General features: G+C 41.5%; 1 protein-coding gene across 35 annotated transcripts in view; it reads right to left on the bottom strand.

Annotated features, from left to right (window-relative positions):
• Positions 1-18,122, bottom strand: part of RBFOX2 (RNA binding fox-1 homolog 2) — a 237,039-nt gene that overhangs the window by 156,785 nt on the left and 62,132 nt on the right. For all 35 annotated transcript variants that reach the window (XR_014773284.1, XM_084750905.1, XM_084750909.1 and 32 more), the window contains exon 2: positions 2,459-2,509. Coding sequence is in view for 34 of the 35 variants with exons in the window: in XM_084750905.1 (XP_084607031.1) it covers positions 2,459-2,509 (51 nt within the window). In the remaining variant the exon portion in view is untranslated. The remainder of the gene's footprint in view (positions 1-2,458; positions 2,510-18,122) is intronic.

Genomic DNA, 18,122 nt, shown 5'->3' with positions numbered 1-18,122 from the left:
GTGAGAGTTCGCAAGGTTAGGCGCATTAATTAGCAGAACTTCCTTGGATTCTGTCCCCACCAACCACAGCAAGCAGCTATTCAGTATCTGCATCTACACACTCTTCTAAGATCCCTAAAATTCAAAGACCCAACAAGAGTACTAAACAAAGCCCAAGAAAATAAACTGAAATAAGCCTTTCACCATTGGAATGTTCAAGTAAAATCGGCAGCTTTACCCCATGGCAAAGAGTCTGCACCAGGCTACAGCACAGTAGCCCAAGTAATGGTCACACGGATACACAGGCAGCTTCCTGCTGCAAAAGAAGAGAAAAAGAGTGTGGGGCTGAGACTGATGTATGGGCTTTTACAGATTCTTACTAAGCTCTTTTCTTAGCTCATCATTGATCTGCAGTCCGCACAGGAACACAAAACTGGACAGTACTCTTCAGAGCCTTTAAATTCTATTTCCCTACAGGTACATCAATTAACCTACCTTCTGACCCCCAAATAGGCAATGTATTTTTAAATAATGAACCATGTGTGTTACCATGCAAGACCAGATTAGGAGATTGGATGTGATCTCTTATATGTTAGCACCCTAGGTGAAATGCAAAGGGCCATACAAAGGAAAGTCCCTTCTTACCAAGCAGCCCCGCCCCCCACTCCAGCTCACGCTCCACATGATGGAACCGCCTGCAGGGATGCTAACATTAGAGCCACTAAAGCCAATCTGAGGCCTGCTCAGCCGGAATCTGCAGGGGCTCATCTCCAGGCACCAGCATCTTCTTTCTGATATATAGCCAAGATACAGAACTGTCAAAGGTCATAAGAACCATAACCAGTACACTCCAGAGCAGACCTACGCTAAAAAGAAAAGCATGCGCAACTTCTATACTCTCTTTGGACTCGGGGTCAGTGACCACATCTTTCAATAAAAGCTCCCATCTTCTGTTTCAAGCAGAAGCGGTCACTGGGAGAGGAGCCCTTGAAAACAACTGTCTTTCCTATCCTTCCTGTGGGCACTCTGACGTCAACCTGGCGAAAATGCAAGCACTAGGCAAATAGTCTTTAAAGTGGAAGGCAATCATGCAAAGGCATGCTGATTATCCTAGTGAGATCGGCTTTAGCAGATCTGATGAGATTCAGTTACCTACTAGACCGGAAACCACCCAAGCTTACGCTTAGCCCTGCCACACCATGTGTTCCACGGACAAGTGTAACATGCGTAAGCCTCCAAAGTTACCAGAAATCATCCTTTCAAACATCCTTTAAAAAGTCAATATCCTGCTGACAAGATGAAGCTCATTCACATCATTTCCCTAAGGGATGGCCTTATTATGGGTCCTACCTTACCTCTGCTCCCGCCTATGTCTTTAAATAACATAAAGACTCTGAATGTTTTACATACTGACTGTACTGAGGCACACACCAGCCGTACCTGAGGCTCATACAAGCTGTACTAAGACTGAAGGCTTTACACACCAGCTGCTGTACTAAGACTGAAGGCTTTACACACCAACTGTACTGAGGCTCACATCAGGCCTATCTGAGACTCACACAGGCTGTCCTGAGGTTGAAGGCTTTACATATCAGCTGTACTAAGGCTCACACTGGCTGTTCTGAGGTTGAAGGTTTTACACACTAGCTGTACTGAGGCTCACACTAGCTGTCCTGAGACTGGAGGTTTTACACACCCGCTGTCCTGAGGCTCACACTGGATGTCCTGAGGCTGTCTTGTAGGAAGTACTTCTGCCCAGGCTGCAGGAGAGCTTGGGACCATCAAGCTAACAACAAAGGCAACAGAAACTGCTTTCTCTCCAGCAAGCCTTCCTGTATACAACCCACCCACATGGCTAAGAACAACCCCAGGAAGAAGAATGGAATTGTCTTGCTACAGATTATTGCAAAGACTCCAAAAATTTGTACAGCCACAATCCAAGTGACAAAAATAAAAAGATAAGTCCATTATTAAGAAATAAGAGGTCCACTGGGAGGTAGTGGCTAACACTTTTAATCCCAACACTCAGGAGGCCAGGAGGCAGACGTAGGTGGATCTCTGAGTTTGAGGCCAGCCTGGTCTACAGAGTGAGTTCCAGGACAGCCAAGGCAACACAAAGAAACACTGTCTTGAAATGGGACACCCTTCAAAATAAATAAATAAATAAATAAATAAATAAATAAATAAATAGGAGGTGCCAAGAAAATCAGGCTAAAAATACAGCCTAGAGATGAAAGGCATTAGAGAAGATATACTGCTGAGAGATTGATTCTCCTATAAGACCCAAAATTTAAATATCACAACTATAATACCTTTAGGATTAAGAAATGTGCTTAATTTATCATCTCTAAAAGCAAATTCATTTGTGAAACAAACTATATTATCTTCCAAAATAAGTAATTTTAGTACAAGTCACTGTTCGTCTCTTAGTGAATCCTTTCATAACACACTTACAGAATCAGAAGCAGTAGACACCTACCTGGCCGTCCCGTGCTGGGAATCCATGATAACCCGGGGTCAGTGGCTCGTTCTAAGACCAAAAATAAATAATAATAATCAAACTTTAAAAGAAAAGGAAATGTTAAGAATCAAAATCATCCAAACTAATCAAATATGAATTTCTGCCCAAGTTCCCAAAATTTGCCATTTCTATACTCTACCTGCCTACAGTGCCATAAGTCCTACGGTGCCATAAGCAGAAACACACCACAGACAAACCCTAGTTCCTTTTATGCAAGTGAAGTGTTTCCTTCCTCGTGTACTTCAAGCGGAGTACTACTGAGGCACAGGGAGAGTTAAGTCCTAACTTCATCCACCCCAGAAGTTAGAGCAGACCCAGAGCTGACCTAGGAGAACGAGAGTTCCACAAGCTTCCATGTGCACTCACCCTGTGGAGAAATGCTTGTGTTTTTTGTTTGTTTGTTTGATTGATTGATTGATTTTGAGACAGGGTTTCTCTGTATAGCCTTGGCTGTCCTGGACTCACTCTGTAGACCAGGCTGGCCTCGAACTCACAGAGATCCACCTGCCTCTGCCTCCTGTGTGCTGGGATTAAAGGGGTGCACCACCACCAGCAGCTAAGAAATGCTTGTTAACTGGTAAAGTTCCAGTTCTTTTCTATAGTTCTTTTAAACCCAGATGAAATTCCACGTCTGCTCAAGACTCCCCCACCTGTGGCCCTTACAAGTTAGTATCACTTAAATACTTGCACAGTTCACTTTCCATGTTATTTATTATTTTAATTTCTTCCTTTCAGAAATGTTCTTCATAGCAAACAATTAAATTAAATCAAGATCCCCGAGGGCAGAGGTGCTAGCCAACAAAAGCTAAGCAACTAATTCAGTACCTCAGCACACACATCAGGAGCTCCCACTTTGGCTGACTGCACCCACTTAATCATTCAGGCAACAGATACAAGTAATAAAAATGCCAAATTAATGTTAAATGACTGAAGACATTAGAAAGGTGAGTAAAACAATGTCCTCACCTCCCAAGGACCTTTAGAAAGAGACAGTATATACACAAAGGAGAAAAGATCGCATACAATTTTTTTGTAATTTCTAAGAACTCAATGCAGCTATTTAAATAGCCCAGTCCTCTTCCAGGCACTTGGATTTTCTTTCACTCACACTATAGAGAAGAGGAACTTCACTGATGGGGCTTCATGGGAGGAGAACAAACTTTCCACGTAAGCAGTTACATATCAAATATATAATTATATTCAAAGTATGGCTATATATTCACATAGAGTCAAAGTCTGCACTCCCTTCAAAAATATAGGAGGTAACCTGGTGTGGTAGCCCATGCCTTTAATCCCAGCACTTGGGAGGCAGAGACAAGCAGATCTCTGTGAGTTCAAGGCCAGCCTGTTCTATAAAGTGAGTCCAGGACAGCCAGGGCTATTATACAGAGAAACCCTGTCTCAAAAGAAAAACAAGAAACAAACAAAAGCAAAAACACCCAAAAAACAAACAAACAAACAAACAAAAACCACCGTAGGAGGTAGAGTCAGTTTGAGCTTATAGAGGGCCACCGTGTCTTGTAAACCATGCCTCATTCATTCCCTCCCAAGAACTGGCACAATGACTAACACTAGTAGACACTTAAAGGAATATTTAAGCAAATGAGTAGAACTGGTCTTACATAATCTAGGAATTCTAATCTAAGTTATTTTCTGGACCTGTATTTCTTTTGGACACTTAAATATTTATAGTCTCCTCAAAAACAAAACAAAGCAAAAAACACTGCTCAGTATTAAGAGATAACTGCTTTAAAAATCTACGCATATCGCTGGGCAGTGGTGGCGCACACCTTTAATCCCAGCACTCGGGAGGCAGAGGTAGGCAGATCACTGTGAGTTCGAGGCCAGCCTGGTCTACAAAGTGAGTCCAGGACAGCCAAGGCTACAAAAAGAAACCCTGTCTCGAAAAAACAAAAAACAAAACAAAACAAATGAACAAACAAACAAAAAACCACAAAAAACAAAAAACAATCCATGTATATCAAACCAAAAACTTTGAGAAGAAACAAGCTGAAGAATAAGATTTCCAAGCTTACTACAAAGCCATGACAATCAGGACAGTGTGACACTAAGGGCAGGCATGTCTGCTTGTGCATAGGATGAACTATGCTCCCTACATCCATTTCTTTGTGTGTATGTATGCTGCTGGGAAGTTAACCCAGGGCCTTACATGCACAAGGCAAGCAGTCTAACACTGAGCTACTACCCCAGCCCTTTTATATTGATTTAAATAAAAGCCTGGTGATTCTGAGAGGGGAGGGGCAAGGACTAGACATGTAGGTCAAAAGTATAACTGAGAATTATGGGGGAAAAAACCACAATTATAAGCAATTAATGTCTTTTAAGGATGCCAAGAAAGTCAAGGGCAGGAAGGATTGTTTTGTTTTGTTTCAAGAAATGCTGATGAGACAATTGGATGAACGGATATCCACATGTGAAAGGAGCTAAAGACCCGTGCCATGTACTAAATTAACTCAAGATAGATTGATGTAAAACTGTAAGGTTGTATGAAGAAAACTTTCAGTACCTTGGAAAAGCAGCAATTTCTCCACTATGATACCAAAACCATGGGAAACAAGAAAGTGAGATCAATTAAATGTCACTAAAAATTACAACTATTGCACTTTAAAGTCCACCAGGAACAAAGGTAATCTACACAATGGAGAACACTTATGAATCATATTCGATAAGGGGGAAGTATGCAAGTATATAAAGCACACTTACAAAAACTTGAAAATGAAATGAGAGTTTGGCCAGTCAGTTCTCCAAAAGATATGAAGATGTCAGATAAGAAAAAGTGCATGGAAAGAGGCCATGTGTCATTAGCCACTGACACAACCCTACCACAAAGACAACACACAATGGGGTAGGTATAATCATAAGTCTGACAAATAGAAAGTGCTGAGGATGGGGGTAAAAAATCAAGATTCTATACAGCTCGGGTAAAAACAGAAAGTAGTACAGTCACCTAATAAACAGCTGAGAGTCCCCCAAAAGGTTAAGTACAAAGCTAGACATGGCGAGATGGCTCAGTGGCTAAGAGTGCAGACGATTCTTACAGAGTCCTCCATTTCAGTCCCAGCACCCAAGTCAGAAGGTTCAGAACTGTTCATAACTCTGGCTTTGAGGATTCACTGCCTGTAGCACCTGTGGGCTCCAGCACTCACATGTACATACTCAACACACACATACAAACACACACACACACACACACACACACACACATACACACAGTTAGAAAGATAAAAAAACTTTTAAAAATTAAACACATTGTTACCACATGACCCAGAAATTCCACATATCCAATCAGACAGTGTTTAGTGCAGCCTAATTTCAGAGAGTAAACGGTGAACGGAACAATTAAAGGAACAGAATACTAAGTGTAGATGAATCCTAGAAACATCACAGTGAGTGAAAAAAAGACCAGAGAGAAAATGGCCACAAATTTCATTGTTCATTGGAAATGTCCAAACCTGACAAATCCATGGTGACAGAAACTAGGTGAGTGGTTTCAGAGACAATGGGGTAAAAATGAGCAGTAACCATTAACAGGTTTTATTTGGGGTAGTGAGACTGCTTGGAATTAGGTATTGGTGACAGATGCACAGCTCCGTGATTATACTAACCACCACCAATCCTCCAGAAAGATGAAATTAATAGTCAGTCTCTTCCCTTAAAAAATAATAGGGGCCAGCAAAATGGTGCCTGCCACCAAGTTTGAGGACGTGAGTTCAATCTCTCGATCCACAGGGGAGGAGGCAGGAACTGCCTCCTCAAAGTTGTCCTCTGACCTCCACACATGTACTGTAGCATGTATTTGTATTTTATGTACATATGTGTATACACATACATTTTTTATTAAAAAGATATTAAAATAAATTAAAAACAATAATAGTCAAAGGCAATGTTGGCTCTTTCACATTAGCAATTACAGGAAAGAAACACAGATTACTTATAAAAATGGGGGAGCAGAGTGGGGTAGGGCAGGGTGGGGCAGGGCAAGGCAGGAAGACTAGACAGGAGAAGACAGGGATCACGGCTCCTGAAATCCACACGTACCTCACTTGATCTGGACTCTGCAGTTTTACCTCAATGTCATTTTCTAACAGTGCTAATGACAAAGAAAGCGCACAGATCTTAGGTAGTCCAAGCAGTATGACTCAAGGATAGGAGGAAGAGGAAGAGAACAAAGAGTTGACACAGGAGCATGTAACGGTGTGTTTCCTATCTTTGGGGCCTGTGGCACCTAGAGCTCAGGGCCCCTGTTCTTCCATGTTGCAGGTTCTCATCTCAATGACCACTCCATATTACCGCAGCATAGTCTCAGAGGGGGTACACAGATGATTAAGACAGTAGTCAAAAAGCCCAAGTGCTTGCTAACAAGGACCCATACCCCCAAAACGACAGTCTACACACACATCTTATGCCCTGACATTCTAGAAACCAACAGTACAGAAAACTGTTTAAAAAGAAAAAGAAAAGATCATGATCCTAGAAGCAAGCATTGTTAGAAAACACTAGAAGCAAAGATGGAACAACAACAACACCTGTCATACCAAAATAAGGTCAGGCTCCTGGGAACTCATGGGTGCTGGAGAGCCATGCCTCAGAGTGGTCTAACTAAATAAAAAGGCCTGCCTTTCCTTTTCACCTTGTAGACACCCGTCTCTAACAATGCATTAACTTCTCCTGGCTTTGGATTTTATAAATACTAATCTTGCAGTATGTGTTTTCTAGCAACTTGCTGCGTGAACCTCATTTCCACTAATGCACACACTGCACTCCACTCATCCCCAATGCTGCTCTGGCACAGCACTCTGCTAAGTGCCAACAGGCATTCCCACCCTACTTGCTTTGCTGATGAATACTGAAATTCCTCTGTTATACTTTGTGCTTAAAACCACCCAGCCTGTGGGCATCCTTTTAGAGCTCAAACACCACTTCCCATCCATGAGATTACAATTGTCAAGATTGCACGAGCAGGAATCATCATACCTCATGAGGAAACCTGAGTGTGCAGGGGCCACTGACAAGCAATGGGACAAAAATACATAGTGCTACGTGATCTTAGAGCCCCACTGTTCTCTCCAGTTCATGTGCTCAGGGAGCACATGTGTGGATTGCTCCTATTGCCAGTCACCTCACAATGGGGAAATGTTATCATTTATGTGATTTCAACATCCTATGTGCAAGTTTAAAAATAAAGGGAAAAATCTCCTTTTTAAAGAATGACTTAAGCTTACATAATTCAGCTTGTGTAGCATGTTCTTTACACAGTTAAGATATCTTGCTGGCCCGGTGTTGAGTATTTAATCGGTGTGAAAGTTAAAAACGGGGATGAAATTATAAGAAAAGTTAACAGGCTAAATAGAAATAAAGTGCATACAAGCAGAGCATGGTAGCATGAGCCTATAATCCTGGGGAAAGGGGACAGGAGGACCAGGAATTCAAGTCTGTCCTTGGTGACAATGAATTCCAGGCCAGGCCAGACTATGTAAGATTACGTTTCAAAAACCCGTAAGTTAACTAATTAATTAAATTACACATATAAGTGTAATCACAACCACAGAAATGCTTATTAGCTACAGAGGCCACAATTAAACCTGTGTGAACATGTGAAAGGGCAACACAAGAGCCATAAGTAATTGTCAAGTAGAGCAACCACAATGGATGCTGGGTGTGCAAGTGGACACTGAGAAGTGACACAGCAAAACAAATAACACTGGCACACCTAGGTATGAGAGATCCATTTAAGCATGAGAACCGTCAACTATGGAACAATGTCTGTTTGACAACCAAGGCACCAGTGTCCTTGCTACTGAAGGGCATAGTCCTTATGACTAGAAAGCAAATTAGTGAAGCTATTAAGAACCACAGGACCCTTTTTAGGGGGGAGGAAGTGCACAGCCTAGCATCCTTAGCTTTTAAAAAAATATTTTTTTTATTATTATGTATACAGTGCTCTGCCTGAATGTACACCTGCAGGCCAGAAGAGGGCATCAGATCATATTCTAGGTGGTAATGAGCTACCATGTGGTTGCTGGGAATTGAACTCAGGACCTCTGGAAGAGCAGTCAGTGCTCTTAACCTCTGAACCATCTCTCTAGCCCCCATTCCTAACTTTTTATTAGGATAAAACATCCAATTAAACTGTGACTAACTGGTGCATGCTACACAGAAAACAGTTCTTTTTTTTTTTTTTTTTTTTTTTTTTTTTGGCCATGGTCAGTTTCTGCCTTCATCCCAAAGACAGAGAACCCAGCCGAGGGCCTCATGCATACAATCTGCTCTTGATATGGTGGCTTTTTAAAAAGCCACTTAAAAATTATGTAAAAAAAATTAAAGTAAATAAGTTATTTTGAAAATTATCAGTATCATTCTGAATTACCTAAAATATGTACAAAGTATGAGCAAAAAAAAATTTTTAAAGCCACCATTTCCAAGAATACTTCATGGACATGGTACCATTAAAGCAATTTAAAATACAACTGGGAGGTGCTAATGCAGAGCATCAAGTTCACAAGTACAGCCGGGATACAGACCATACAGCACTAGGGCTAAGTCTCCCAGGAGCCTAAGGAGACAGCATACTGCCTCTCCTCCTGCCTTATGTACTCATCAGGGCATGCTTTACCCACCTAAAAAGTTGTATAAAGGTTTATCATATGGTAAGTACCAGTGATGAGGGCTGGGTGGGAGTAGAGGCAGAAACAATAAATATACAATGAAATAAGCTAAACAATTTAAAAGTTCAAATGTTATCCCACTGTTAGGTCTCAGGCAGTCCAAATATCCAAGAATGAGCTCACTTTGGACTACAGGAGGATTTCTGACGTTAGATAAAAGCCAGCACTCACGTGCGAAGCTGGTTCCCATCTGCCAAACAAAGTCATTTCCCTTACCTCTGGCAGAAGGGACATATGGCTCCATTGACATATACCTGTGGCTGCATATGAAAGTTCATTCCACCCTCCAGGCTCCCTCAGTCCCTATTCACAAGTACTTGTTAATCATTTCAAACCCCCTCTCAGGGCTTGCAGCCCTTCCCTCTGCACAGCTACTCGCCCTGCTTGTAACCTGCTATTCGCTGCTGTTCTTGTGAGTGCAAGCTATTCACTAGGCTTTACTCTCTGCTCTGGACTCTTCCAGACGCCCTTGGATGTTCATTCCCATTCTCTCTTGCTCATGTTCTCATAATCAATATCTGTCTGTCTGTCTATCTGTCTGTCTCTCCCTCTCCCCGTCTCTCTCTCTCTCTCTCTCTCTCTCTCTCTCTCTCTCTCTCTCTCTCTCTCTCTCTCTCTCTCATACAATGATGGAGTGCTCACTGAATAAAACAAAATGTATGCCTCAGGAGAATAAAGGAAGCACATTTAACAGCTTGGGCAATGCTGCAAACTCAGACTGCCTCGTGACTTAATCTCTGTTTGAAATGAATTCATTGCTTTGCATGTATTTGGAACAATAGAAAGAGAAACTATTTACACCATCTGGATTGGGGGGCAATTCCTCAAGATATTCCATTACCTTGTTCACTGCAAGTTGCTCTTTTTCAAGTATTGGCTCTAGTTTAAACAGAGAAGGAAGCAAATACCACAGGCACAGAACTCTAGCCTAAGCTGTACATGCTAATATGTGCAAACAGAAGCCCAGCAACAAACACCTCTAGCTCAACAAGAGATACTGCTAAGCAATCGTGAGTACTACTCTGCTCCCATATCACAGAATTATAAGATGAGAATTTCTAAGGGGTTAGAGATCTAGTAGGTCTAGCATGCTTCCAGTTTAAGGTTCAATTGCTAACTGGTAAACTAAGCTTTCTTGCCATTACAAAACAGCTCACTGCACCTCCTGGTCACCAAAATGGATGACAGCTCTTTGTTACACATACACACACTCTGACCTTGCTAATTTTACTACTTGTTTGTTATAACTAGAAATATCCATGGTTTAAATACATTTCATACCAAAATCTAGATGGATACTATGCAGGCTCCTCATAGCCCATCTTCCAGTAAGCCATAAGATCTAAAAGATAAATCAACTCCTTTCTTTAGAGAGGAGGCTGAGAGGTTGAGAGAAGATCCCTAGTTCACCTTTCAAAGAAACCAGTGCCAAGTAAAAGGCCTTGCCTGGCCTGAGAAATTAGAATTCCCTGCTCACAAATCCTATTGACCACTGAACTTACACATACAACTCCTGTCTCCTTACAGCAGGGAAGGTGTAGGCTTTAGAACTCAGAAAGATTCATTTTCAAATACTGGCTACATTGCTTTCTAACTGCCTGATGCTAGCAAGCAGCCACACCTCCATTTCTGAACTATATAATAGAGACTGTCTGCTTTACATGGCAGTGATGGTTAGGAAACACAGGACAAGCTTACCTGGCACAGAATTTAACACAAGAGATACTCAAAAGAATGACTTCCAGGTTGCAGTTTCTAAACTACATAATGAGTGAATATGTATTCCACAACTTCCCACATCTCCAAAGAACTAAGCTCTCTTCGCTTTCTCTAACATCAGTTCCTGAGACATGTGGCAAGTGACCATCCAGTCTCAGAGATGTTAAAAACTTGCTAAGAATGAGTGATGGTCACATTAGAAATGATGTACAAGGCTAACCCAGGTGACACAGCAAGACCTGCTAGAAATGGACCTAGGGGTAGAGAGCAAAACTATGTTTAAAAGTCAGGAATGACTTTTCTGTGCACATTTCTGTAACCCAAGTGCTCCAGGGGTAGGGGCAGGAGGATCAGGGGCTCACAGCTAGCTTCAGCTACACAGAAAGCTCAAGGCCAGCTTGAGACCCTTTTTGAAGGAACAAAAATTAAATAAATGAATTGTAGCAGGGCAGTGGTGGTGCACACCTTTAATCCCAGCACTTGAGAGGCAGAGGCAGGCAGATCTCTGCGGGTTTGAGGCCAGCCTTGTCTACAGAGTGAGTTCCAAGACAGCCAAAGTTACACAGAGAACCTCTGTCTTGAAAAAACAAAAACAAAAAACAAAACAAAAAAACTGAAACAATAAAACAAACAAAAATTAACAAATAAATAAACAAAATCATTAGCGAGGCATCTGAAGAAGAAACGGGATTACTTTTAAGTAAGCAAGCAAGTTTACCTTTTATAATAAATGTGCTTTGTACACTAGGCAGGACATGCTGCTGCCATCCACCCCCGGTTTTTTACATTTACCTTGTCCTTGCTTTTATTATTTAACTGTGTGTGTGTGTGTGTGTGTGTGTGTGTGTGTGCATTTAATCTATATAAATATTCTTAAGCAGTTTTTTTTTCCCATTCTGAAAAAGTTGTGGGGGCTGGAGAGATGGCTCGGCATTTAAGAGCACTGTCTGCTCTTCCAGAGGTCCTGAGTTCAATTCCCAGCAACCACATGATGGTTTATAACCATCTATAAGAAAATCTGGTGCCCTCTTCTGGTGTGCAGGCACAGAACATTGTATATATAATAAATTAATAAATCTCTTTTTTAAAAGTTGTTGTCTATTAAATATAAAATTTATCATTTTTACAATTGCCTATCCCTAGGACTTTCTAGGTTCCCCAATTGAATCTCTGTGTACATTAAATACTAACTCTCTATTCTATATGCCTTGGCAAATACCACTCTACACTGAGTCATCACAGATCTGACTACTAAGGCACTTTATGAGCAGACCCTTAGTATCTGTCTCCCTTTAAGGCTCAGTAGCACTGCACTGTATATGGACAGCATATTTAACCCTCTTGGACACTTAGGTTGCTTCTGCCATTGGCCACTGTGGTAAAGCTGACAAGCATCTGCTCACCACCTGCCTCCAGCTCATCTGGGTTTATATCCAGGAGGAGAACTATGTCATTGGTGATACTAAATTTTGAGTCTCCATAATGCTACCTACTTTCCAAAGCAGTTGTAGCATCTATGTTTCATTCTTATCAGCACAAGCATTTCTTTTCTTTATTTTAATGATTTATTTATTTTGTATATGAGTGTTCTATCTGCGTATACACCTGCATGCCAAAAGAGAGTAAGTGCTGGGATTTGAACTCAGGACCTCTGGGAAAGCATACAATGCTCTTAACCACTGAGCCATCTCTCCAGCCACCAGTACAAGGATTTCAATTTCTTCCCCATCCTCATAGACACTTGCGTATTTTGCTCTTTTTTTTCCCTTTAATGACAGCTATTCTGTGGATGTAAAGTAGCACCGAATGATAGCTTTAATTTTCTTTTTCTTATGATTAATCAATTGGGCATCTTTTCTGTCCTTATTGATCATTTATGTATATATTGCTAGAACTATCTTGACAGTCTATTAAATATTTTGTTCAGTTGAACTGTGGAATACTATTTAGCTACTAGGTCCAGTTGGTCAGTGTTGTGTTTTAAATATCAATCACTTAACAAATAAAAAATCTGCAAATATTTTTACTATCAGTGAGTTCCTTTCATTCTGTTATCAATGCCCTTTGATGCATAAAAGTATGAAAGTCTTTTCTAGATTTTGGGTTGTTTGGGGATAGTATCTTGCTATGTAGCCCTGGCTGACCTAAAACTCACAACAATTCTGCTTCAGCTTCCCAAGTCCTGACATGGCAGGCATGAGATGCTACACCCAGCTAACAATTTTAATTTTCATCAAGTCAAACACATTGGTTTCTTTCTTCTGTATTCTGTGCCTTTAGTGCTGTGCCCAAGAATCCATGGCTAAACCCAGGGTCATAAAGATTCACCCTAAATTCTCTTTAATCATTCTAAGGTTCACCATCCTAAGCAGAGCTTTATACACCATGTAGGATCCAACTTCTTTGCATTTTTAAAAGTTACTTGCGTCTCCATCCATTACTATCATCTTCAGTTCTAAAGTTATGAAATTAAATGCCCATTCTATGCATCTGCACAGATTTCTATCTGAGGCCTTTATTTCTGCTTTGCTAGCAGGCGTGATGTGCAACTTTGTCAGTAGAGGGCACAGCAGAGATACCTTAGGAGGGAAAGTCCCAGCCTGTCCTATAGGAAAAGCAGTTTCCCTTCTATCCAGCTCCTAGCGCCAGCTGGAAGCTTCCCCAGGAGCCCTCTGCAAAGCTCTCTGCTGAGTCAATTTCCCTTTAATTCTCCAGCATCCCAGAGGGTGAACTTCTGGCAATTTAGTGTGAGACTTTATTCTCTGCCATCTAGAGTTATAGCTGTACCCCCTCCAACAAAGTCCAGATCTGGTCTGGCGTGGTGAAAAGTACAGGAGCCACTGAGGAACCCAGCTCTTTAGGTATCCTACTTCAAGAGTAGGTGTTATTATATAAAAGCTACACTGTGTTTTATCATATAGCAATCATATTAGTGCATTATTTTGACTACTATGCGTGCCATTGTTTAGCTTTTATCTCAAGTAACATAACCCGACCCTGCATTACATTCATCAAATTTTCTGTCCAATTCCATCAGACTGCTATAAATGAGATGAAGTGAAATATTAAAAGCTACCTACTAGTACAGAGTAAACACTGTTTATTTTACTGTCTTAACATATCACCCCACTAAGCCCTTCAATGCTCCAGTTTTTGCTGGTTCTCTACAATGTTATTTATGTTTCTTCATAAAGCCTAGGAACATATCTATGCACGGAGGGACATAGCAAGCCCCACTATTACCCTTTGAATGCTTGGAGTCTAGAAACATAGATCTGGGCAGGGTTCTTGCCCGCCTCCTCCCCACCCCAACCCCATCCCCCGACCAGTCACAGTGGCTCCTATCAGTTGACACTCACTTTCCTACTGAGAGTATGAAATTTAGGAATAGGGTACCCCTGTCTGAACAGGCCCACCATATCCATCTCAGCACTCAAGTCTTTCTGAGCTTCCCTGGTAGACAGCACTGTTGCAACTCAATGTGACAAATTCTGTCCTGGGCAACACCACTGAGAAAGAGAGCCTGGCCTTTCCTAGACAGTATGGGGCCTCTTGCACTCTCTCTTTGAGCTGGTGTCATTCACTACATCCTCTTGTTGCATGCTCAGTGCTGTAAGTCCTAGCAAATCACTGAGCCTGAGAGGTTTTGGGAGGCTAATCACTTTGTTAAACACTGAAATGTACAGAGAAATAGGTCCTTTACGCTCAAGAAGCTTCACAGGCTATTTAAATCTCCCTTCCTTCACTTCTCCAGTCGTCCTTTCTTAGTCTGTGCACCACTTAAGTGGATTAGATATATTTCCCTGAGCTCAATTTCATTCTTAGTGCTGAAGTGATGGTAAATAAATATTTAATAAGTCCACCAGACAAAATCTGAGATACAGAGCTCTAATAAACTCAAAAGACCAAGCGTACATTGTTCTCTTTACCTTCCCTATCTTAGTGTGTTCTTCATTAATAATAAATTGATAAACCCTTAAGCATTCCTGGTGGGGACATAAAAGACCAGCTGTTATGGAAGACAATTTGCCAGTTCCTTGGGAAGTTAAATGAGACCCAGCCATTTCCCATCATTTTCAGGCACATAAATCAAACATAGAGCAGATATTCACACAATCCCTGGATGCACTGCTCCCAGTGCTATTTTCAACTGTGACCAGCACATCAGTGCACAAACACAAAGAATGAATTACATAAACAAAGGACTGCTCTATGGCTATTGAAAGATGCCTAGCAAGGCTTGGGGGGGGGGGGTGCGCACACCTTTAATTCCAGCACTTAGAGGCAGAGGCAGGCGGATCTGAGTTAGAGACCAGTCTGACCTACAGAGGGGGTTCCAGGAGAGCCAGGGCTACACAGAGAATCTGTCTTGAAAAACCAAAAAGAAAAAGAAAAAAGATGTTTCCAAAGTCCACCTATGTGTGTCATATAGCAACTTATCAGTACACTGCACTGCTGGAAGAAACCAGACACAAAGGAACATGAAGTATGGAGAACAATCAAACTCCTAGAAACAGAGAAAGAGCTGGTGGTTGCTAAAGGGAGACAGAGGGTCAGCGCTCTCCTGGGGTCATGAAAAATGTCCAAATAATATGAAGCAATGATAGGCTTGACACTGAGAATATACTATATGCAACCAAATTTTCCATTTTAAGAAGTTAATCTTGTGGCTGGAGAAATGGCTCATCAGTTAAGAGCACTGACTGTTCTTCCATAAAATGTGGCTTTGACTCCCAGCACCCATACTGCAGCTTACAACTGTGTCTTACCTGCACCATAATACCCACAGGAAAACCATATCAGGTTTAAGACACCTTGCCTGTGGTCATAGAGCTGAGGGAGAACTTGCTGTGAGACATCTTACAGGAAACAGTCCTGGAGGACAGGTAGCGTTAAGCTGTGCACGCCACCCCCATATCTGTAACTTCAGTATCTGTGATTCATCTGACCATAGATGGAAACACTCAGGGAGCAGTAGGGAGAACTGTCTGTACTGAACACAGATATGCATTTTCCTAATTAGTACTCCCTAAATAACATAGAATAATATTTACATAGCACTGACACTGTATTTGTAAATTCATATAGAGGTTATGTAAGGTATAAAGGTATTATATGTGCATGCATTACATTTTAAACACACCCCATTTTATATTAGATATGTGAGGAGATCTGGATGTCTGAGTGGACCCTGAAACCGATCTCTGCAGACACTGAGGAGCAACTCTGCTCTCCCTTCTGGCTGATAACAGAAACCCCAGTCAGGCTGGCTGAGGTGACATGCCCAAGACCTCATAGGCAGTCAATAGCAAAGTGGCCTGGCGCCTAAGTTTTCTAACTACATACTTAGGGGTCTCCCAGCTGGAACTTAGAACTCTCTAAGAAAATGAAATTTGTTTTGTGCAATAATTGATAATCATCCACATCTGGATTTGAATGGAACCACAGACATGATTACAATACTTATTATGACTAAATTTGCCAACTGATAACTACCAACAAATTAGTGTGTGTTGTGATACTCAATTAAAAGTGGTGTTTCACTAAGCCCAAGGCTTAGTGACACTTAAAAAACAAAAACAAAACAAAACAAGAAAACATACCTCAACTAGCTTCTGAGCACAAAAGAAACATCCCAAATGATCATTCTGTAATATTCAAAAAATCCCTCTGAAATAGGTTAATATGTTGAACATCACAGTCTATATTTAAATTAACCATTCTACCCAAAAGTCAATATAGACTAAATATTTTCTTTTCTTTTTTTACTTTATTGGTCCATACTGACTGTTTCAATTTAGCTTTTATAGCTACCTCTTGTCTCAAACAGATATTCTACACGTCAAACCAGCTCTATTGCTTACTGGCACGGTGCCTTAGTCATCTGTTTTCTCATCTGTAACATGTATGTAACTAGACCTATACTGTACACATGTTATGATTCAGCATAAAAAAGAGAAGCACGTGCAGGTCAACCTACCTTACAGAGCAAAGCTCTGAGCTCACAATCCCCCTCTTCTTCTCTGTCCCCTAAGATCTGCATGACTAAGTACAAATGGGCCTTTCCCGTTCCTTCTCTTGTGTCACTCCCAGTGCAATGCCAACCCCTGCTGTCTCTCCTGGGGTGCCTAGAGAGATGCCTGAACTTCCTTTCACTGTGTAGCTTCCCTGTTCAGGAGGAAAGCAATACTCATGCTGATGACTGGGCGGTCAGCTGGTAACTGCCATGCTCAATCTTAGTGCGTGAGTGTTTTGCCTGAATACATGTAAATACACGACATGGGCGTGCCAGGTGCCCATGGAGGCTAGAAGAAGAATGGGCAGTTGTAAGCCACTAGGTAAATGCTAAGGATGAAACCCAGGTCCTCTACAAAAACAGTGAGTACTCTATTACTGCTGAGCCATCTTTCCAGCCCAGCATGCTAACTCTTGCTTAGGACCGATCAAGGGACCCTCAAACAAAACCACCTGAGAGGTTGATTTTGGGGGGCGGGAGGGTAACAAACACAACTTTCTTATTCACAAATTATATCTGAAATGGTCATGGTACCTTTCCTGACATACAATCCTTTTTCTCCCAAGATTAAGTTCTAAAAAGCACAAACTTCCTTTTCCTAAACTTGTGGTCAGCTATCAGGAATTCACAGAGCTGTCTCATCTGCCTCCTCTTCAAACACTTGGACCCTGTATCCACTCAACTATTCAGAACCTCCTCATTCAGCCTGTCTTGGGAGGAATAAACTTTTGATGGACGGTATTTTGTACGGAAAATCTGTTTGTACAATTTTCTGTGTGTACAATTAAATACTTGAGATAGCTGAGGGACGGCTTAAGTGGCAAGGAAGAGATAAGATGATACTGAGACTCAAGAAGGGGCCCTTCTGAGAAACAAAGGCTAAAGGAGAAGTGAGAGGAAAAAGCCGTAACTTTGGCATAAAGCACAATGTATACGTTAGGTCCCAGTTAGGAATCACGTCCATTACCAAATGAGTACAGTGAGAGTAGGAAAGGCGAGCTGAGCTAAGCAAGCAGCTACTTATGGTTGAGCTATAACTGCAGATGTTCTTCTCACCACATGCTAAACACGGGCTTAGTGCAGACAAGCCTTGCTCTTGAGGCCAAGGAAAACAGGACAATCTGGATGCTGACTTAACAAACTGATTCTCTTCTGGCTATGGAGGAAACTACATGTTACTACCCAGTTGTTCCCAGCAGTG

The sequence above is a fragment of the Acomys minous genome, assembly GCF_964271855.1.
Source record: "Acomys minous genome assembly, chromosome: 12".
NCBI classification, from domain to species: Eukaryota; Metazoa; Chordata; class Mammalia; order Rodentia; family Muridae; genus Acomys; species Acomys minous.
This window is presented reverse-complemented; position numbering and strand designations above follow the sequence as displayed.